Here is a 21,334-nt window from a genome sequence, read left to right as displayed (position 1 = left end):
GTGCAGCATTCTGACGTCTCGGCTTTCCGGCAGCGACGTTCTAGGGGCGTCCGCGGGCGCAGACCCCTCCGTCCCCGCTTAGCGGAAGCCACTTGGCGACTTTAGCCCCGCGCAGGGGATGGCCAGTGGAGCTGGGCCAGACAGCTCGCTGGCGCCGAGGGGAGCGCCCGCTCCTCCCCCATCCGAATGGCAGGAGTCCCCATTCCGATGCGGGCACGCTAGGGTAGCCCAGTTGGCAGGCCTACAACAGACACAGTGGGGAACACGGGTATTACGAGCAGCTGAGTGGCACTTGTCAGTTTCTAACCCATAGCACCCCGGGCCCCAGCCACACAGCCCCGCGCCCAGTATCCCACCCCGCTTCATCTGACCGCCACGGTTGGGAGACACACCTGTGGCCCTCCCAGCGGGGCCGCGGTGCTCCGCTCTGAACTGCCGCTTCATCCCACCGCTGCACCTCGTTCTCACTGACCGAGAGCCGCCAGCGCGGGGAAGGGGCAAAGGACTAGAGCTGGGAGATTTTTTTTGTTTTGTTTTGTTTTTTTACGACGTAGGGTCTCACTCCAGCCCAGGCTGACCTGGAATTCACTATGGAGTCTCAGGGTGGCCTCGAACTCACGGCGATCCTCCTCTCTCTGCCTCCACAGTGCTGGGATTAAAGGCGTGCGCCACCGCAGGCTTCAAGATGGAGTTTTTGAACCTGGACCCCTTCAGTCACCGCCCCCCCTCAACACCACAGGAACCAAACAGAACAGTTTAGCCATTGTACTTTTATTCACATCGTGTATTTTGGCATTTTTTCCAGAGGACGGAGAAGGATGGGAGACTGAGGCAGAAGGGCAAGGGGGTCCCCATTTCCCTCATACCCCTCCTTGCCAAACCACAAAGGAGCACACACATCAGGGGAGGGAAGCCGAGGCCCCTCCCCTGGGAGAGGACGCACAAGCCACACCCCCACCCAGGGAGTAGGGCCCTCCCCGCCGCTCCTCCCGCTCCAGGGGCCGGCTCGGTTACACAGAGAAGCAGAGCACTGCAGGGGAAGCAACAAGGTCTCCTAGTGGACAACTAACCCTCCCCTCCTGTCGTGTCCCTGCCCTAGCCCCAAAGTCTACTGAATGCCCCTCCTCTTGGCCCATTGTTCTATGGTGTCCCGCTCTTCCCAGCAGCTGGGGACAAAACAGAAGGGTACCGAGCAGGGGCTGAAATCCGTCCCTTAGCCCCTGTCCCTCAAGCCAGCCGGGCTGCCCTGCCTTCAAAGGCAAAGGGTGAGGGCAGACTCTTAACTGGCCACTCTCTGGTAGATGTAGATGTAGCCCAGGTCCTTGGGGGGCTTCTCAGAGGCACATACCTTCTGGTCATTGTAGATCACCCATCTGGGGAGGCAGGAGAAGGGACAGATAAGGTGGGCAATCCAAGTCACATCAAATTCAATTCTCAGCCATGGTCTCTGGAAGTGATCATGTGGTGGGAGGTTCCCAACATTCTATGATTGGATCCCCAAATCTACAGTCCCGCTAACACCAGGTGAAGGAAGCTGCCAATCTTTAAGAGTCATTTCTCCTATTTGGTGTCTTCATCCTTTCACCCTCCACTCATTCCTGTGAAGCTGAGGGTTGGCAAAGAGTTTCTGAGCTAGATCAGTATTTTCTTTCCTGATTTCCTTTCTTCTTTTCTGCTCTTTGGCTTATTTTTTTGTTTTTTGAAGTAGGATCTCACTCTAACCCAGGTTGACCTGGAATTCACTATGGAGTGTCAGGGTGGCTTGAACTCATGGTGTAGTGTCCCATACCTTTAATCCCAACTCTCAGGAGGCAGAGGTAGGAGGATCACCCTGAGTTCGAGGCCACTCTGAGACTCCACAGTGAATTCTAGGTCAGCCTGGGCTAGAGTGAGACCCTACCTCAAAAACAAAAGCAAACAAAAATAAACAAAACAGAAAAGGCTTATTTGGCTGGAAAGGCAGCTCAGCGGTTTAAGCACTTGCTTGCAAAGCCTGGCTGCCTGGGTTCAACTCCCCAGTACCCATGTAAAACCAAATGCACAGAGTGGCACATGCATCTGGAGTCCATTTGCAGTGGCAGGAAGCCCTGGTGTGCCCCCCTTCTCTCTCTGCTTGGAAATAATTTTTTAAAAAACTGTAGTGTGTATAGGCATCGCATATATCTAGCCCTAGGGCTATGTAGCTTGCTTGCCCCTGTGAGGTGGCCTTCCCGGTCTTCGACAGACGCTGAAGTGACTTCCAGGCTGCCCCACTCAGTCCCACCAACACCCTCCATTCACAGCACACACTGCCAGCTCTCACCTGCCTTCCTTCTTGATATGGCAGACGTAGTGACCACACATGGTAGAGGTGCCCATGTGACTGATGAAGGCAAAGAGCTGATATTCTGGGAAAGGAGGGAAAGAGAAAGCAGGAGAAAACAGGACTGGGATTCCTCAATGACCACCTAACAACTCAAATCCGTGGCAAGAGATTCAGGGGCATGGGCACACCTGGGAAACAGGCTCTCTTGGCCTCCTAGGTTCCCACCCTCACAAGTTCTATTCAGAACAAAGCTTCCGACTCTTCCGACTCAAGGAAAGCAGGGCTGCCGTCATGAAGGGCCTGGTATAGCTAAGTGACTAGAAATCCCCGGTTTGTCCTATTTCCCATGGGCACTCACTTCCAGGACCATCCCGGACTTTGGGTCCCACTGGTACAGACTCAGAAATGGAGTCAGCAGCTGAGCGTCCCTCTGAGATGTCCATGGCAGCTTCTGCATCTAGGTCGTCAATGTGACTGAAGATCCAGTCAACAGCCCGTTCTAAACTATTGTTCTTAAGGGGAGAAGGAAGTGTTACTTTTCCTAATAAGTCAGAAGCCTCAACTGTCCACCACAGCTGCACAAGGTCCCAGCCTCAGGGACGCCACACTGGCCCACGGTCCTGCTCACAAAGTACGTAGCCTCACTCCCACCCCTTCTCCTCGTGGACTCTAAGTCTGTAGCTAGAGTGGCCCATACCGTGGCCCGTAGAGCTTTCAGGGCCTGGTCCCTCGAGAAGCCCATTGAAACAATGGTGGTCACACAGTCCTCTGGTGGAGGGTCAGCCGCGGCACTTGTGGACCCAGGTCCACTGGAGCCAGGCAGGATGAGGGGATTTGCAAAATCTGTGGAGGGAGAGGGATGGGGTTCCAGCATGTGGGGGAATGTGGAGGGGAGGTCCTGCCCCTCTGGCCACCACTCTTGCCCACCTGGATCGTCCATGTGCGACATGACCCAGTTCATAGCAGCCTCAGCTCCGCTGTTGCCCGTGTAATAGACAGCTTTGCGGCAGGCGTCCATAGGAAAGCCCATTTCCACCAACTGTATGATGACTGACTCATCCAACATGGGTGCTGTGGCAGGGAACGATAGGCAGTGTGACCTACTGCCACGATTTCTACTTGCTCCTTGTCCCTCCCACAACCAGACGCCCAGCCCTCTCCCAATCACCCATTCCATGCGGTTTCCTTCCATGGACTGGCAACCTATCCCGGAACTCAAGTAAGTACAAAGCACAATGTGGGCCTGGTAGCCCAAAGATGATTCTCTGTCCATTCTCACAAAATAAGCCTGTTTCTGGAGCATGATACCCCCACCAAGGCAAGGAGGTGAGAAGGGCACAGAGGCAGGAACAGTGCACTGCCATCCTCAATGAGAGCGTGAGTGGGACATTCCAGTCCCTCCCCACATCCAGCAAAACAGGGCGAAGGGAGTTCAAAAGGGAAGACAGGAGAAATACAAAGGACAGGGTGGGGCAAAGCAAGAACGCCCCATCGTCAGCAAGGGAGAGACAAGACAGGCAGGAAGAAGAGTCACTAACATGTCGGAGAGGAGAAGTGAGGGGAGCAGAAGGAGTCTTCGTCTTCGTTGCCATAGAAACCAAGGCTACCTTTGGGCTCATCCGGAGTGACCAGGGGTGGGGCAATGTCAGGCAGCTCCTCCTCTCCTGGCTGCAACCCTGTACCCCTCAACTGGGAGATGTCTAGCTCCTCTGGCATCTCAATGGACACATCTGCAATTGAAAGGGCAGAAAAGTGTCACCTCAGTGCTCCCTGAGGCTTATCTGAAAAAGCACAAGCGCTTGGAGGCCCATGCTCCTGCCCCATATCTTAGAACTGCTCTGCAAGGAAGAACTGCCACGGTAGTTCCAGCCTTAGGGACTCCAGTGTAAGGAGCACTTGTAAGTCTAGGAGCCAAGAGACCTAGATTCCAGCCCTACATCTAGCACCAGGAGCTACGGACAGATGGGGCTTTAGACAGGCCAAATGACTTACACTTCTGTGGATCGCAACTTCCTCGTTGAGAAAATAAAAGTAAATTAGCAGACTCAAGTGACACCCAGTGACCTACAGGACTGCAGAACTGTTTCAAGGTTATCAAAATAAAAATACCATTATCAGGGCTGGAGAGATGGCTTAGCGGTTAAGCGCTTGCCTATGAAGCCTAAGGACCCCGATTCGAGGCTCGATTCCCCAGGACCCACGTTAGCCAGATGCACAAGGGGGCACTCGCATCTGGAGTTCGTTTGCAGTGGCTGGAGACCCTGGTGTGACCATTCTCTCCCTCTCTGTCTCTCTCAAATAGATAAATAAAAAAAAGAACAAAAAATTTTTTTTTAAATACTATTATCAGCTGGGCATAGCAGCGCATGCTTTTAATCCCAGCACCTGGGAGGCAGAGGTCGGAGGATCGTCATGAGTTTGAGACCAACCTGGGGTCAGCTGGGGCTACTGTGAGCCCCTACCTCAAAAAAACACAAAAACATGTAAGGTCTCAATCTAGTTCAGGCTGACCTGGAATTCACTATGTAGTCTTAGGATGGCCTTGAACTTGTGGTGATCCTCCTATCTCTGCCTTCCAAATGCTGGGATTAAAGGCATGCACTACCAGGCCTGAATACAAAGATCATTTTTGGTTGTAAATCCTAACTATAAAATCAAAATAGTTTCTGGGTTTTCGAGGCAAGGTCTCACCCTAGCCCAGGCTGACCTAGAACTCATTCTGTAGTCTCAGGGTGGCCTTGAACTCATAGCAATCTCCTTCCTACATCTGCCTCCCAAATGCTGGGATTAAGGGCGTGTGAAACTACACCCAGATCCAAAATGGTTTTAATCAGTGCTTTTCATCTATACTCATTTTGATACACTTTTTGTTTTGTTTTTTTGAGGTAGGATCTCGCTCTAGCTCAGGCTGACCTGGAATTCACTCTGTAGTCTCAGGGTGGCCTTGAACTCACAGAGATCCTCCTACCACTGCCTCCCCAGTGCTGGGATTAAAGGCATGTGCCACCGCGCCCGGCATTAGGCTCATTTTGAAACATCTATGATATATTTCCCCTTTCAGAGAAAAGTCTAAGGAACACGTGTGAAGGCCTGTCTTTTTCTAGCATTTTCTGCAGCACATTCCATCCCAACCAGCATACCCAGCTTCTTGGGCACCCAGTCTAAGCCGAAGGTGAACTTCTTGATCTGGATAACCAGGTAGTCAGGGAAGGAGGCAAACCGCGTGGTCCTGGGGAAAGAGAATGTGCTGGTTTCCAGAGACTTTGGGGCTCTCCTCTTGTGAGCTCTGCAGCTGGGCTGGGTCTCTCCTACATGACAGTCCCAATAATGAAGATCCAGTCATCACTCTGCTCCTCCGAGAGTATGCACAAGGGTCGGGGAGGGCTATTTTATTGGCCACAAAAGGCCTGGGACTGGATCCTTAAGACCAAAGCATGCCTTCTTTCTTATCTCAAGACCAGCCAGGGGTCAGTGGCCTGGCAGAAAGGCAGGCTGCTTGCTGGAAGTCAGAGTCTGACTTCAGCTAATATGAAGTGTCTGCCACAACGGAGAGAAAAAGTGAAGAGGCAAGCCGGGCATGGTGGCGCATACCTTTAATCCCAGCACTTGGGAGGCTCAGATAGAAGGATTGTGAGTTCAAGGTCACCCTGAGACTACATAGTGAATTCTAGGTCAGCCTGGGCTACAGCGAGACCCTACCTGGGGAGGGGGTGCAGAGGCAGAAAGGCCACACTAAAAACAGACCCTGCACTATGAGGAAACAAAAGGAGTGTCAGGTAGGACAAGGTAACATGCAGTTGACATCCATGTCTACACCTGCCAGCCTTCCCGGTTATCTCAGGGAAAGATCACCAACCCAGCAAATTCCACCTTGAGACCCCAACCAAAAGGGATGGAAGAACAGCCACAAGGTAGACGTCTCTGGGTGTCAGTGCCTGCCAATGGCCTACAGCCCAAGGCCAGGCTGAAAGGACGTACTTGACAGCTACTGACTTCGCCTGCAAGGCTGTGCTCCAGAAGTCATCCACCTGCTCAGGGGCCCCGTAGGCCTCCAAGCAGGAGCTGAAGGGCACCTGGGCCCGAACCAGTGCTGGCAGGGGCGCCTTCTCCTCCTCGGCTTGCCGCTTTTTTTCTTCGTACTCCAGAAGCTCCTCTGGTGAGAGAACCAGGTGGTGCCTCAGAGGTGCCGTTTGCTCCCACCTCAGCCTCACTTTGCCAGCTGTGTCCAGGACTATTCCTTTGCCCTCCCAGAGCACACTGGACACATACTCCATGCATCTTACCTCTCTACTTCAACTGCCCAACTAGCAGGCTGTGGGAAGCAGGGCGCACCACGGTGCCATGCTAGCAGGTGCCCCGTGCAGACCTCAGCCTCTCCCCCGCCCCCGCCGAGGCTCTGCTCGGGGAGCTACCTTGGTTAAGGGCCGCGTCCGTGGGCACAGGCAGCTGCATGATATAGTCCACTCGCTGAGTGTACTTCACCTTCTCCGTGGCCAGGCACTTGATCTTTTCCTCCACCAAGAAGCGGAAGACTTCATTTGGATTTTCAGAGCTCCGGCAATTCCTCTATGAGAAAGAGGTGGGCGGGTAGGAAGGTCTGTGCATCCGGGGAACAGACTGAGGAGCCAGTAAGACTGGGTCGTGAATGGAAGATGACCACTCAGGAGCACAGGCATGCAAGATGACAGCAGCCTTCCCTGATTTTCTTTTCCCACTTCTCGTCCCATAATCCCTCACCTACATTTTTCTTAAGCAGTAAGTGTTATGCTAGGAATGAATCCAGGACTTCGTGCTCACTAAGCAAGTGCTCTCCTGTCATTTCATTTTCTTTCTTTTGTCTTCTGAGGTAGGGTCTCATTCTGGCCCAGGCTGACCTGGAATTCACTATGTAGTCTCAGGGTGGCTTTGAACTGATGGCAATCCTCCCACCTCTGCCTCCAGAGTGCTGGGGTTAAAGGTGTGCGCCACCATGCCCGGCTCATGTTATTGACTCTACCCTTGGTTAGGCTGCAAGGCCACCACAGATAAGGGTCATCACTTGTCCTGACTATGCTCTTCAGGTGCAAATACACACGGCAGGCTGAATGCAAAGAGACCACTGGATACAGGAGTGGTACTAGGCAGACAGGAGACAAAAGGGCAGCCCACCTGCCATATTTCCTACCCTTACCTCCACCATGTTGATAAGGTGAAGGAAGAACTCCTGGGCATCCTGCTGCCGATTGGTGGAGAACTCAGGGTGGCCCTTGCCAATGAGGGCCTTGAACATCCGAGGGGCAATGCCATCTTGAACTTCCTAGGCATAGCCAGGGTATTGACTCAAAAGCCATCAAGTAGCCTGTTTTAGACACCTCCCAGACCTTAGTTTTCCCATAATTCCTGAACCCAAAAGGGGTAAAATCCCATACTTACCTTTTGTTCTGGCACCTGCTCCCCATCACCTGTATCTGGTAGTGGCTTGGAATACTCCCCAGAAAGAAGGCCATGGCCCAGCTTGGCCCTGCAGTAATAGCCAGGAAAACCATTTAGCTTTAGTCAGCTAATGATCCTTGAAGCTATCTAAACCTTTCCCTTTCAACCTTACCTATGAAATAGGAGGACAACTCTTAAAAATGTGGGATAACTCCTCGGGTTGTACAGAAATCAAGCTCAAGACAGATATGAGCAGAAGCAGTCACTCAATAGGACTCTACCACTGCCCGCCCCAGATGGCCATGGGGGGAAAGAAGGCACATGGGCAGTGAGGCCCCCAACAGCCTTTGTTCACAGGGCCTGCTACATACACCTGGGTGCTGAAGTCCTGGGTAGGGTCTGTCGGGGCATTCTGGAAGATCTTCTCCAGTTTATCCACATACCTAGGAGTTAAAGGAAGGACAACTGAGAAAGAAGGAAGGAGAAACTATCTAGGGATTTCATGAACAGGGCCCCTTGACTTAAAGCTGAATGTTGCAATCCACTTCTCTCCCCCAAGTTGTGCGTCCTCCCCGTCTCAACTAAAGACATCATGCTGTGTGCTCAGACGAGCTCTTCTTGGCCTCTTACCCAAGGCAGAAACAGTAAAGGGAGAAGGCTGTCCAGGATTACATCAGAACTTGCTGACACATTCTAAAGTTTTCAAATTCTGTTTCCCAATTAGACAGTAAGTTCATTTCTGCTAAGAATTTGCCTTTCTTCAACCTGAATGTCTCAAAAGTACTGTCCCTCTGCCCCTAAGTGCTACATGCTACATGTCCATGTTAAGTTATCATCTGATGTCAGTGACCTAAAATAAGCACCACCTGCTAACTGTTAAGCCTGTCGGAAAGCCACAGACAACTCTGCAACCTGGAATTCTGTTCTATTAACGGGGGCAGCTATGTATCTATATACACATATACACATACACATCATCACGTAATACGCCAGCCATAGTGGAACAAGAGGCACACAAGGGCGTCTGCAGAAGAGCGAGCAGAGGCTGACAGCCTGAAGAGAGCGGGGACATTGCAATATTTAGTTTCAGCCAACTAATATCCTCCCAGCTATTATCTTGTACTTTCCACCTCAAATGTGCTCATGGCCCTCCTTAGCTAACTCAAAATGTGAAGAAGAGCCCTTAGGGCCCTAGGAAAAAGACAGCGCCTTCAACAAATGGTGCTGGAGCAAATGGATAACACACATGGAAGAACTAAATTAGACCCACTTCTCTCACCATGCACAAAGTCAACTCTAAGCGGATTAAAGACCCGAATTAAAGACCTGAAACTCTAAAACACCTAGAAGAAAAAACAGGGAGGACATTGTATAATATAGACAAGGAAAGACTTCCTGAATAAAATCCCAGTAGCACAGAAAATTAGATCAATACTCAACCACTAGGACCTCATGAAACTAAAAAGCTATACAGACAAGCAAACCATCAACGAAGTCAATAGGCATCCCACAGAATGGGATAAATCTTTACTAGCTATACCTCAGACAAAGGTGTAAGATTTGGAATCTACAAAGAACTCAAAAAACTAAACAATTAAAAAAAAGTCAAAAAATTTGGTAGAGCTGGGCATGGTGGCACACACCTTTAATCCCAACACTGCTTTAATCCCAGAGGCAGAGGTAGGAGGATCACCGAGAGTTCAAGGCAACCCTGGGGCAACATAGTGAAGTTCAGGTCATCCTGGACTAGAGTGAGACCCCACCTTGAAAAAAACAAACAACAAAATCTAATGACGAGAATTGCCATGAGTTCAAGGCCACCCTGAGACTATGTAGTGAATTCCAGGTCAGCCTGGGCTACAGTAAAACCGTACCTTGAAAAAATAAAAACAAAACAAAAAACTATAAGCACTACAGACTCTGGTTAGTAAATACCAGACCCAGAACTGGGTTGCCCCCTGTAGTAAGCTGCTTACCAGGGAGACCCGCGAGGTCCCCAAAACAATGTACGCCATTGCCAAAACACTTGGTTACGTGCCAGAGCTAGAAGGTAAGACTCTATTGCTGAAGACACCACAGGTGCAGTCACAGGACACTGGAATATCATACTGGAACCAAATGGGAAACCAGCTCCCTCCTAGCCAGCCCTCATAGTGCTGGAGAGATCTACGGGAGCTATTGGAGGACAGCAGTCACCAACAACATAAATAAGCAGGAGAATGCCAGGCGTGGTGGCACACGCCTTTAATCCCAGCACTTGGGAGGCAAAGGTAGGAGGATTGCCATGAGTTTGAGGCCACCCTGAGACTACATAGTGAATTCCAGGTCAGCCTGGGCTAGAGAGAGACCCTACCTCAGGAAAAAAAAAAAAAAGAAAGAAACAAAGAAAGAGGAAAAGAAAGAAGCAGGAGAGCCTGCAGACTACGAAGTCAATGAGGCAGACAAGAAGCGCACACTACTCGTGCGACAGCGGCACGCAGCCTCCGTAGGTAACCCACTGCTTCTGATTGAACACGAGGCCTGCTCGGGAGAGAGAACTCATACCTGGTACTGGAAACCAAGTCAGACTCCCATAGCCAGGAAACTCACACTTCAGAGAGAAACCTCCACTGCTATCAGAATTAAAGTGGGCTTGCACACCGAAATCTCTCAAATAACTCTGCACACCCACTTCAACCCAAGCTGCTTTTACTCTTAGTTGGAGAATCCGTTTTATTTTACAGATGTTTGGAGAAAACAGAGGAAAGCCAAGACCCATCCATAAGGCAAATAGATAGCCAAGTGCCCACCACAAAACTTGTCACCTCTACCACATCTGCCAGGGCCCAGGAGAAATTGCAGAGGAAGTGGCGATGTGAACACTGCTCTTACTACTAGCCTGACAACCAGCTCCGGAGTGATGGTGACAGACACAGTGATCAATCTAAACTTAATAAAGAGCTGGAGAGATGGTTTAGTGGTTAAGGTGCTTGCCTATGAAGCCTAAGGACCCATATTCGACCCTCCAGGTCCCATGTAAGCCAGACACACAGGGTGACACAAGCTCACAAAGTCACACACGCGCATAAGGTGGCACATGCATCTGGAGTTTGATTACAGTGGCTGGAGGGCCTGGCAGGCCAATTGTCTCTCTCTCTCTCTCTCTCTCTCTCATAAAAAAAAGTAAGGCATAGCTGGGCATGGTGATGCACGCCTTTAATCCCAGCACTAGGGAGGCAGAGGTAGGAGGACTGCCATGAGTTCAAGGCCACTCTGAGACTACATAGTGAATTCCAGGGCAGCCTGGGCTAGGGCAAGGCCCTACCTCAAAAAACAAAAACAAAACAAAATCCTAATTGAAGGCAAAATCCACAGATTACAAAGAATTCAATGCTATGGGCTGGAGAGATGCCTTAGTAGTTATGGACTTTGCCCACCCTGCTTAATGACCCAGGTTCAATTCCCCAGGACACATGTAAAGCCAGTGGTGCATGCACCTGGAGTTTATTTGCAGTGGCTACAGACCCTTCAGCACCCATTCGCTCTCTCCCAGCCTTGTAAATGAATAAAAGACGTATTTTTTTAAAAAGAGCTCAACAATAGGCCTGTTATGGCTCAGGGAATATCGTGGAAGAGGGGACAGATAGATTGTAAGAACCACAGAGTGGGTAGGAATACCCTGAGGCATGGTTCCCACTACCCCATAGGGACTGACTGAGGCCTTCATGACCCACAGTGATTACCATAACCCCACTAAGGAGGGGCCCCAGTGCAATGGGAACCAGGACAAGGGAATCGAACAGTAAATCCTGTTATAACATATATAAAATAAATCAATCAGTGGGGAAAGGAGCTCACTCACTTCCTCTGGAAGTCAGGGATGCTAAAGAGCACCTGGACCACGGAGTTGAGGTAGCAGCTGTTACCCAGGTTCCGGATGCCTGTGTAGCCAGGCCCAAATAGGGGCTTAAGTGGCACACCTGACTCCTGGATCAGCTCCCATTCACCAATCCGCTGGTTCATGTCTATCTCCAGCTCAGTCATGGTCTTGTCCGTCTGCATAGGAAGGTACACTTTAGATTGGGGAAAAAACCCAGCCCTGCATTGTTCACATTCAACTCTCCCAAGTCTAGGATGATATCCAGATGTAGCCCAGGAATTAGGAATTACAAACTCCAGTTAAGCATCCAGTCCAAGTTATGGACCAGGTATCACCCCAGATGCCTATTGGTCATTAGGCCTGTTTGAGTGGATGAGACTCCCTTTACCAGAAATGTTTTCCCTATTCTGAAGCCCCCTACAGAGAAATGTTCCTGATTCTCAAGACAGGGCAGAGCTCCTGTTGTAAACTATAGTAGTATGGTACTCTCTCTCTATTTCATAGCACCCACCGCAGTTTGTAATTATTCACTTATCTGTGACTGTGACTAAGGCCTACCTTGCTTCTAGACTGTAAGTCAAAGAAAGCAAAGACCACATCTGTCTTATTCACACCGTAACAAGCACATAGCAGGTATTTGGACCAAATGATTCTAAACATTTCTTCAAAGGAAGCCCATGTATCTTGAGGACTGGGTGAATTTGGGAAGCTCTCTCCAAACTCCTACCTCAGCCTTAGGCAAGGAAAACGGGCCACAGAGGCAGGAGTGAGAAGAACATGAAGCTGACGGGGTCTCACCTTCTGCATCTTCAGCATGTCAATGCCAAAATGAGACAAGTGTTCGGCCAGGCTGGGGTCTAGGACCATGTCGTCCTCATCATAGGAGTACACATCTAGAATAAGGGCAGACACATTAGAGGGGATGTGGACGTGACTTGGCACTGGCCTGGCCACCCATCCCACTTCCCATCCAGAGGACAAAATATGTTATATGAAATGAGTAACAAGCACAGCGTATTATGTGGGGCAAGGGCAGAGAAGTACCAGCTCCATCAGGTGTGATGGTGCCCAGCTTAACCGCTAAGGGGTAGCCAGTCTCCCTGTAATGCTCCACAGCATGGCTGTTGCCCCCACTGCCATCAAAGTAACGTCGGCCACAGAGGATGGAGCCGTCTGTCAGGTTCAGCCACAGGTTTTCTCTCATGTCGCACTTGGAGCACTTCCAGCCGCTAGCCCAGGGAGAAGAACATCAGCTGAACTGTGGGTCAGGGGTGCACGGGAGTGCAGCAAGACGGGGCTCTGCTGGCCTCTGCCTCTCCCCTTCGCTGTCACCCTGCCTTACTCATCTTCCCCATGTCGTCTTCTCTGTCCTGTTCCTAACAACCCTCCCTCTCACCTAACCCTTTAGAAAGGTGGCCTTTTTGCCCTTGTTTTGGGGGTTGTACCCAGAGGCAGAGGAGCAAGGCCTCACCAGGGAGGGATCCGAGCAGGGTTGTCCAGTTGCTTGAGATTGAAGGCATGCTTAGACACCTGCCGGACTTCCCCATCCCAGGCCTGCACCTCCTGCTTGCGGGAGGCGGAGTCAGCTGAGAGCAGGGCCTCCACAGCACTGGTCACCTAGAGGAAGGAGGAGGCCAGACAATATCCAACCCTGTCCAGCATGGCCCTCTATCCCTTGGCCTCTGGCTTTGTTAGTACTTCCCAAGTCATGACCATTCTAGTCCTCTTATCCTAGCATCTCTGGTGGGTAAGGAAGATATTCATACCCGATCTCTGACAATGTCAGGAAGGCCCCCCAACCCATCCCTGGCGATCTCCAAGTAATCCGGCAAAATGACAATCTTCACATCCTCGTCATATTCAAACTTCTCCTCAGTGAGGTCAAACCCGCCTTCAACACCTAGTAGGAAAGTGAAGAGGGTAAGAGTTCAATCACTACAGGTCAAGGACCCTCCTCCAATACAGCACCTCCTTTGTCCCCTCCAGTGTTTCAGGGCCACGGCTCAGGCTCAGAGCCTTCCTAGCACCTAGCTCAGGTAGAAGAACAAGACTTTAGAGATGCTCACCAATTGCCAGCCGTGTGGGTTTCTTACGTGGTGGGTCTCCAGTGCCTGCACTGGGGTCCTCTTCTTTCTGTAATGAGAAAAGGAACAGGACAGCAATGAGCACCAGGGACACAATAACTGGGGAGGACAGAAGGAACAGGGCGGTTAATCATACAATGGAATGAAACAAAAAATCAACAGTGTTGCCAGGCATGGCTGCATTCACTTTGAATCCCTGCACTTGACAGGCAGACATAGGAGAACTGCTGTGAGTTTGAGGCCAGCCTGGGACTACAGAGTGAAGTCCAGGTCAGCCTGGGCTAGAGTGAGAGCCTACCTCCAAAAAAAAAAAAAAAAAACCTCTGACAAGTTTTAGGAACAAACAAGAGCAGGTGAAAGGAAGAAACAAAAGTCAACAGGAGACCAGAATGAAGCAGAAATATTGAAAATGGCACCATGTGGAATGTATCTAGAGATGTTCCAGCCCTTCTCAGCCCCTCTGCCTACCAGGCGCCGAGTCCGCCGGAGGTGCAGGTAAACACGCTGGCCTGTCTTGTTGAAATGTCTCTCCACATACTGTTTCCCAAAGCCCAGGAATGTGTTCATGCAGATGTAGAGGCCGCCCTCAGATTCCTGCAGTTACAAGGGAAGGAAGATGAAGCTTGGCCACATGGAACAACTTATTTAGCCTTCTAGGAATAGAGTTAAAATTCTCTACCAGCTCTTCCAAGAACTTTTGAAAACAACCAACAAACTCAAAAGGGGATTGAATAATTAACATCTCGGTCACTATTCCAAATCCCTCTGCTTCTTTGGGTATGCTTTGGTGCCTACCAACCACAGAGGGCTCTCTTCGCTTCTCCCCTGGGTCAAGAAATCAAGAGAGTAAAGGGTGGAGAGATGCATTAGTGGCTAAAGGTAGTTGCTTGCAAAGCCTGATGGTCTGGGTTTGATTCCCTAGTACCCACATAAAGCCAGATGCACACAGTGGTAATGTGTCTGGAGCTCATTTGCAGTAGGATCACTGTGAATTCAAGGCCATCCTAAGACTACATAGTGAATGCCAGGTCAGCCTGGGATAGAGTGAGACCCTACCTCAAAAAAAAAAAAAAAAAAAAAAAAAGGAGGGAGGGAGGGAAAAGAAAAGGGACATCAAGCAGGATGTGGTGGCACATGCCTTTAATCAATCCCAGCAAAAAAATGCAGGAGGACCACTGTGAGTTAGAGGCCAGCCTGAGACTACATAGTGAATTCTAGGTCAACATGGGCTAGCATGAGACCCTAACTTGAAAACAAACCAAAAGAAGAAAAAAAAAACAACTGGGGATCCAATACTATAGGCTTCCATGTCAGGAGTTATACTTAAAAGTGAAAAAAAAAAAAAAATCCTCTCCCTGGAAAGACCTACATTTTCAAGCAGATTCCCAACCGGGAACAAACCCTAACTGATTTCCATAATGCAAAAAACCTTCCAGACATGAGAAGCAGAGATCCCGGCATCAAGCAGTAAACCTAGCCCTTGCCAAGGATCAGCCCCTTCCTTTGCCACACTCTCTGTTCTAGATAAGGACCCTGGAACTTATAATATTAGGACTTGGCTGAATCTGAACTCAGCCTGGTAAGGTCATAAAGTCCAGCATTTATTTTCATTATTATCTTTTTGGTTTTTTGAGGTAGGATCTTGCTTTAGTGCAGGCTGACCTGGAATTCACTATGTAGTTTCAGGGTTGCCTCCAACTCATGGCGATCCCCCTACCTCCGCCTCCACGAGTGCTGGGATTAAAGGCGTCTACCACCAAACCCAGCTTTTATTTGTTTTTGAGAAGGAGGAGTCTCCTTATGCAGCCTGGGCTGGCCTGGAACTACATAGCCCAAGATGGCCTCAAAACTTTTGATCTTCCTGCCTCAGCCTCCAAATGCTGGCTGGATTATAGGTATGTGTCACCACGCCTAGCTGAGCTATCCTTATACACACAACCCAAGTAAGTGCTACCCTGAGCCACAGCTGAGGAAGAAGAGATGAGGTCAACCCAAAGCTGAGAAAATCCTGATGGTGCCTTTGTAACAAGAATGAAAAGGGTGGGAGAGAGCACTAGAAAAATAGTCTTGACTCAGAGCCAAGGTTTTTGAGCAATAGGCATCCTCTTGGAGTAAAATCCACTAATGGTCTTGAAAATATCTCAGCTATTATAGTAAAAATAAGACACTAAGGCAATTCTTGATCAAATCAATTGCTCTGTGCCACTCCCTAGAATAGCTTAGGTTGGCATATTCATGAATAGAGCATTTGTCACCAAGAGGTCAGTTAAGCTCTTTCTCCCATAAAGAGAACTGAAGATAATCAAATGTGCCAGTTAGTTGGTTAGCAAGGCAACTAGGCCATACTGGAGATCTCTTAACTTGGAACAGAAAAGGAAAAGTGCTGAAAATTACAAAACAAAAAAATCCTTTTTAAATTATTCAAAATACTTAAGAGAGACAAGACCCACCTAATTCTACCAAAATAAATAAAGAAATAAAAACTTTCCTTCCCAATCAAAAATTGGACTATAGAATTGAATAGAGTTTTCAACAAAAGAAATACACATGGCCAATAAATATTTTAAAACATGTGGGCTGGACAGATGACTTAGCGGTTAAATGTTTGCTTGTGAAGCCTAAGGACCTGGTTCGAGGCTCGATTCCCCAGGACCCACGTTAGCCAGATACACAGGGGGTGCACGTGTCTGGAGTTCGTTTGCAGTAGCTGGAGGCCCTGGCGCACCCATTCTCTCTCTATATATATCTGTCTCTTTCCCTCTCTGTTGCTCTCAACTAAATAAATAAAAATGAACAAAAAGATTTTTTTTAATAAAAAAAAATGTAAAAACATGTTTTAGGCTAAATAGATGTCTCAGCTGTTAGGCACTTACCTGCAAAGCCTAAGAATGAATGTTTGAATCTCCAGGTCCCATGCAGCCAGACACAGTGATGCAAGCATGCAATATCAGACATGGGCACAAGAGGGCGCACAGGTCTGAGTTCATTCACAGTAGATGAAAAGCCCTGGCATGCCCATTCTCTACCTTTTTCTCTCTTTCTCTCTCTCCCTCTCTCTCTCAAAAATAATTTTTTTTTAAAGCAGCCTTTGGGGAAAAAAAAAGAAATCAGGTGTGGAGAGATGGCTTAGAGGTTGAGGTTAAGGACCCAGGTTTGATTTAAAAAAAGGACCCAGGTTTGACTTTCCAGAACCCACACATGCCAGAAGCACATGGTGACGTCATCACACCAGCCCACAAGATGGTGCACACATCTGGAGGTCAACTGCAGTGGCCAATTCTCTCCCTCTAATAAAATAAAAAATAAAATAAAATAATTTTTTAAAAAAGGCTAGAGGGATTGCTCAGCAGTTAAGGCGTTTCCCTGCAAAGCCAAAGGACCCAGATTCAATTCCCCAGAACCCACATTAGCCGGATACACAAGGGAGCACACTTGTCTGGAGTACGTTTGCAGTGGCTGGAGGCCCTAGTGGGCCCATTCTCTCTCTACCTCTCTGTCTCTATCAAATAAATAAAAATTAAAAAAGAAATCAAATGACAATAAGTGCTGGAGATGATGTGGGGGGAGGATCTTTTCTATGCTGTTAGTGGGAATGTAAGCTGGTACAAACCAGTCGGGTATTTCCTGAGACAGCTGAAAGCAGATCTGTCATATGATCAGCTATAGCACTTCTGGCATATACTCATTACTAGCTACTATGTTACTGCTGCTCTACTCACAACAGCTAGGAAATGGAACCAGCCTAGATGGTCTTCTACTGACGAATGGATAACGAAGATGTGGTACATTTATACAATGGGGTTTTAATCAGCTGTAAAGAAAAATAAAATTGGCAGGCATGGTGGCACACGTCTTTAATCCCAGCACTTGGGAGGCAGAGGTAGGAGGATCACTATGAGTTCAAGGCTAGCCTGAGACTAGTGAATACCAGGTCAGCCTGGGCTACAGCAAAACCCTACCTCAAAAAAATTTTTTAAAAACCAGAAATGAAACTACAAAATGAAATTGATGGATCTGAAAAAGATTAAGTGAGGTAACTCAGGTTCAGAAAGACAAATGCCACATGATCTCTCTTATAAGTGGATCCTTCAAATGTTTCAATTTTTATGCAAGTCGAAATAAGTTAGTAGCAGAGACCAGAAAGCCAGAAAGGGACTATGTGGGTGTAAAGACAAGGGAGAGCTTAAGGGAGGGTATAGTACATACATAAGTAGATGGGCACAACGCTGGGGGCAGGGGTGGTCTAAGTGGAGGGACTAGAAGGGGAGATAGGAGGAGAGTTCATCAAAATTTAAGATTTAGTCTGGTGTGGTGGCAAACGCCTTTAAACACCCAGCACTTTTGAGGTGGAGGCAGGAGGATCGCTGTGAGTTTGAGGTCACCTTGAGACTAAATAGTGATGTCCAGAGGTCAGCTTGGGCTAGAGCAAGACCCTACCTTGAAAACACACACACACACAGAAGCCAGGTGTAGTGGTGCACACCATAGGATCACCATGAGTTCAAGGGCACCCTGAAACTATATAGTTAATTTCAGGTCAACCTGACTATAGTGAGACCCCCCCATCTTACCCCCCCCAAAGAAAGAAAGACAGAATTTGGGCAGAATTATCTTATGTGGGTAAGGCCTAGAAGTATCTTATGGAGGTGGATAATGCCCAGAAGCCACAGACTGTCCATAGAAAATTTCAGTGCCAGAAGTGGGATACCTTCTAGCAAGGTGTTGGCCAGGGAGGTCCCTGATGCCCCCTACAGGCTATTGCCAAGGCTCTTGGTTACCCACCAGAACAAGAAATCAAGCTGGAGCTGAGCTGGAAGCTGCCTCCCTGTTGCAGCTTGTTGGGGGAGAAAAATCGTCAATCGTATTTACCACAGTGGACCTAGCAAGATTCACAGCCAGCCAGCCAGGCCAAATGTATCAACTGGTACAAAGGTGGCATGCCCCTTATGGCGAAATCAACTACTCTCTGAGAGGATTAGAGGCCCACTCCATGAGAGGGACTTCATGCCCGGTACTGAAAACCTAATCAAAAGCCTATGGCAAGCCGGGCATGGTGGCGCACGCCTTTAATCCCAGCACTCGGGAGGAAGAAGGGGGAAGATTGCTGAGTTCAAGGCCAGCCTGGGACTATAGAGTGAATCTCAGGTCAATCTGGGCTAGAGTGAGAACCTACCTCAAAAAAAAAAAAAAAAACTTAGCAAGTGCTGAGAAGTGACAGTGGAGTGTTCAGCACTAAATGAAACCTCTCTACCACACCTTCCAAGGTTCAGGGACCATTGCAGAAGAGGTGGCAGAAAGAATTAAGAAGCAAGCTGGAGAAATGGCTCAGCGGTTAAAGGTGCTTGCTTGCAAAACCTCAAGGCCTGGGTTCAATTCTCCAGTACCCACGTAAAACCAGATGCACAAAGTGGCACATGTGGCTAGAGGCCCTGGCACACCCATTCTCTCTCTCTCTCTTCCATCCCTCTCTGCTTGCAAATAAATGAAAAACATTTTTTAAAATAATGTAAAAAAGCAAAGGTAGGGAAGGAGTGCTTACAATAACTGCCTTCCAGACACAAGGTGGCCTAGGTATGCACGACCTCACAGTGGCTGATGCTACCTGCACAAGACCCGCATAATAGGAGGGAAAGATGACAACATCAAAATAGGATGAAGAGACACTAGCTGGAAAGGGATTCAGTCGAGGGGGTAAAGGAAGAGTACTGGGAGATTATAAGAGCATATGTGGTTTATGTTTATTGAAGTTGTCAATAAAAAAGTTAAAAAAGGACTGAAGAGATGGCTTAGTAGTAAAGGCGCTGGTCTGCAAAGCCTAAGGACCCAGGTTCAATTCCCTAGGACCCACGTGAGCCAGATGCACAAGGTGGCAATGCATCTGGAATTTGTTTGCAGTGACTGAATGCCCTGACACGCCCATTCTCTCTATCTGCCTCTCTCTCAAATAAATAAATAAATGTGAATAAAAAAGCTAAAAAAAACAAAAAACAAAAAAACTTTCCTTCTTGGGAGGAAGGTGGGTGTGCTGAAACGGTTAAACTCTTCAGAGCTGTAAATAAAGACGCTGGTTTCACTAGGACTGGGAATCCTGGCGCTGTGCTCCAGCAGTCGTCTGGTACCTCTGCCACAGAAGCAGCTCGTTGTCTGGGGCTCAGATGGAAGCCCAGTAAACCAAGCGAACCACAAATCACAGTGATGGTCCTGAACTGGGCCTCACATCACGCTGCCATGCTCTGCAATGGTGATGCGTTAGTGAAGCCTTTCCACTCTGACTTGCATTTTTCAGGTCAAGAGCTGGTCTGGCTGAGCACTTAGGGCAGGGCCCAGCAGTGGCTGAGGGGAGGGGCGAGGGGGCGGTTCCCAACCAAGCCGGTGCCCTCACAGTTCAGGCCCGTGGAGGGTGACACAAGAAGGCAGAACTGCAGGCAGGGAGGTACCGGGTGGAGCCTGCAAAACGTGAACCCACCGGGTGGGTGGTGGCTTTGTCTAACAAGGCAGGAATGGGAACGGGGTGGGAACAGGGCCTCAGCATCCTCCAAGAAACCCTTTCTCGGGGAATACTTTGGAAGTTTTTCCCCCCCCCCAGTAACTTAAGATGGGCAGAAGGGAGGGGGCCGCGGGCATAGCTCGCGTCAAAGGAGAAACGCCTAGAGCTTTTCTCTTCGTTTTCCCCCTCTCCCCCGTCTCCGCCACCTCCACGCCCCCTGGTTCACATTTAACTATGGGTGGAGACAGGCTAACTCGATCCGAGAAACTGTTTCCTTCACAGGCCACTTGCAGACTGTCAACTGCCTGGAACTGCAGTCCCTCCCTACCTTCACACCCTCAATCTCGCCCAGCCGAGAGAGGAGTCGCCCCCATCGCTCCAACCGGAGACTACAAAACCCGGAGAGCCGTGGGCCACAAGGCCGCCTCCCAGACTTCTCAGGGTGCCGCTTGGGGGATGTAGTCCACCACCCAGGTTCTGAGACTAGTTTTGCAGGCGAGAAGAGAAATGGGCGACTACGATGCCCATAATGCCTCGCGAGGGCGGGGGCGGCCAGGCGTGCGCGGCGGCTTCCGGGGGCGGTAGTCACACGACATCGCTGGCTCATGAAAAGCAATGGCGGAGAGGCACGTGGGAGACTACAAGTCCCAGGGTGCACCGCGGGGAGGCGGTCGCCTAAGGCTTGCAGGCCCTTGGCCGAATGACCAGGACGGTGGAAGCCGTGGTCGCCGCGAGCGTGGGGAATGCGCTTACCGGCGTGTCGAAGGAGAAGGCGCACTCGTCTTTGTGGACCCGGTCTCCTGACTTGGGGACCCGAATGGTCGGTAACACTGATAGCAGCGCCTCCTCACTCAGCTCCGCCATGACACCGGCAGCAGCTCTTCCTCACACAGCAGCTCCCACCGTCCCCAGTCCCCCACCCCTGCTCTCGCGTCCAATGAGCGCCGCTCGCCAGGCGCATGCGCCAAAGGCAAGCCCTGCACGAGAACGGCGGTTGGCCGCCGCTGGCGCGCCGGAGCTCCTCCCCCGCCGCCTCCTCTCTGCTGAGGCCAATGACAAGCCTTCCTGGTGCAACGGATGGTTGAAAGGACCAATCCCGCTGCGGGGGGCGGGGACGCGGCTGCCCGCCGGTGCGCTGCGCGTTGCGGCTGCCGGCCCTGCTTGGGTGAAGAGCGGGGGGGGGGGGG

The 21,334-nt window shown here is 49.8% G+C and overlaps 1 protein-coding gene across 2 annotated transcripts; it reads right to left on the bottom strand.

The window, feature by feature from the left end:
• Positions 1–755: 755 nt before the first annotated feature.
• Positions 756–21,068, bottom strand: Usp5 (ubiquitin specific peptidase 5). Of its 2 annotated transcripts, none has more exons than XM_004668665.2 (20): positions 20,901–21,068; positions 14,129–14,254; positions 13,643–13,709; positions 13,343–13,476; positions 13,048–13,193; positions 12,621–12,805; positions 12,375–12,469; positions 11,559–11,752; positions 8,089–8,160; positions 7,718–7,805; positions 7,476–7,601; positions 6,718–6,871; positions 6,284–6,458; positions 5,446–5,534; positions 3,844–4,035; positions 3,233–3,376; positions 3,003–3,148; positions 2,664–2,817; positions 2,303–2,387; positions 756–1,373 (listed from the first exon to the last, which is right to left on the bottom strand). In XM_004668665.2, exons 1-20 carry the CDS (start codon positions 21,009–21,011, stop codon positions 1,280–1,282), a joined length of 2,577 nt encoding a protein of 858 aa, XP_004668722.1. In that variant the 5' UTR covers positions 21,012–21,068; the 3' UTR covers positions 756–1,279. The 2 variants fall into 2 exon arrangements, with proteins under 2 accessions (XP_004668722.1, XP_004668723.1); XM_004668666.2 differs by having other exon boundaries at positions 3,913–4,035; positions 20,901–21,067.
• Between the last annotated feature and the right edge of the window lie 266 nt (positions 21,069–21,334).

This window comes from Jaculus jaculus, chromosome 23 (assembly GCF_020740685.1).
Source record: "Jaculus jaculus isolate mJacJac1 chromosome 23, mJacJac1.mat.Y.cur, whole genome shotgun sequence".
NCBI classification, from domain to species: domain Eukaryota; kingdom Metazoa; phylum Chordata; class Mammalia; order Rodentia; family Dipodidae; genus Jaculus; species Jaculus jaculus.
Note: the sequence above shows the minus strand (reverse complement) of the source record. Positions and strands in the feature narration are given on the sequence as shown.

Excerpts from the sequence above, each read along its gene's own strand:
- Usp5 (XM_004668665.2), bottom strand. The coding sequence starts at position 21,011 with ATGGCGGAGCTGAGTGAGGAGGCGCTGCTATCAGTGTTACCGACCATT. Across the intron at positions 6,872-7,475 it reads ACCTTATCAACATGGTGGAG|AGGAATTGCCGGAGCTCTGA; the intron begins GTAAGGGTAGGA and ends TCTTTCTCATAG. Across the intron at positions 3,377-3,843 it reads TCACTTCTCCTCTCCGACAT|CACCCATGTTGGATGAGTCA; the intron begins GTTAGTGACTCT and ends TCCCTGCCACAG.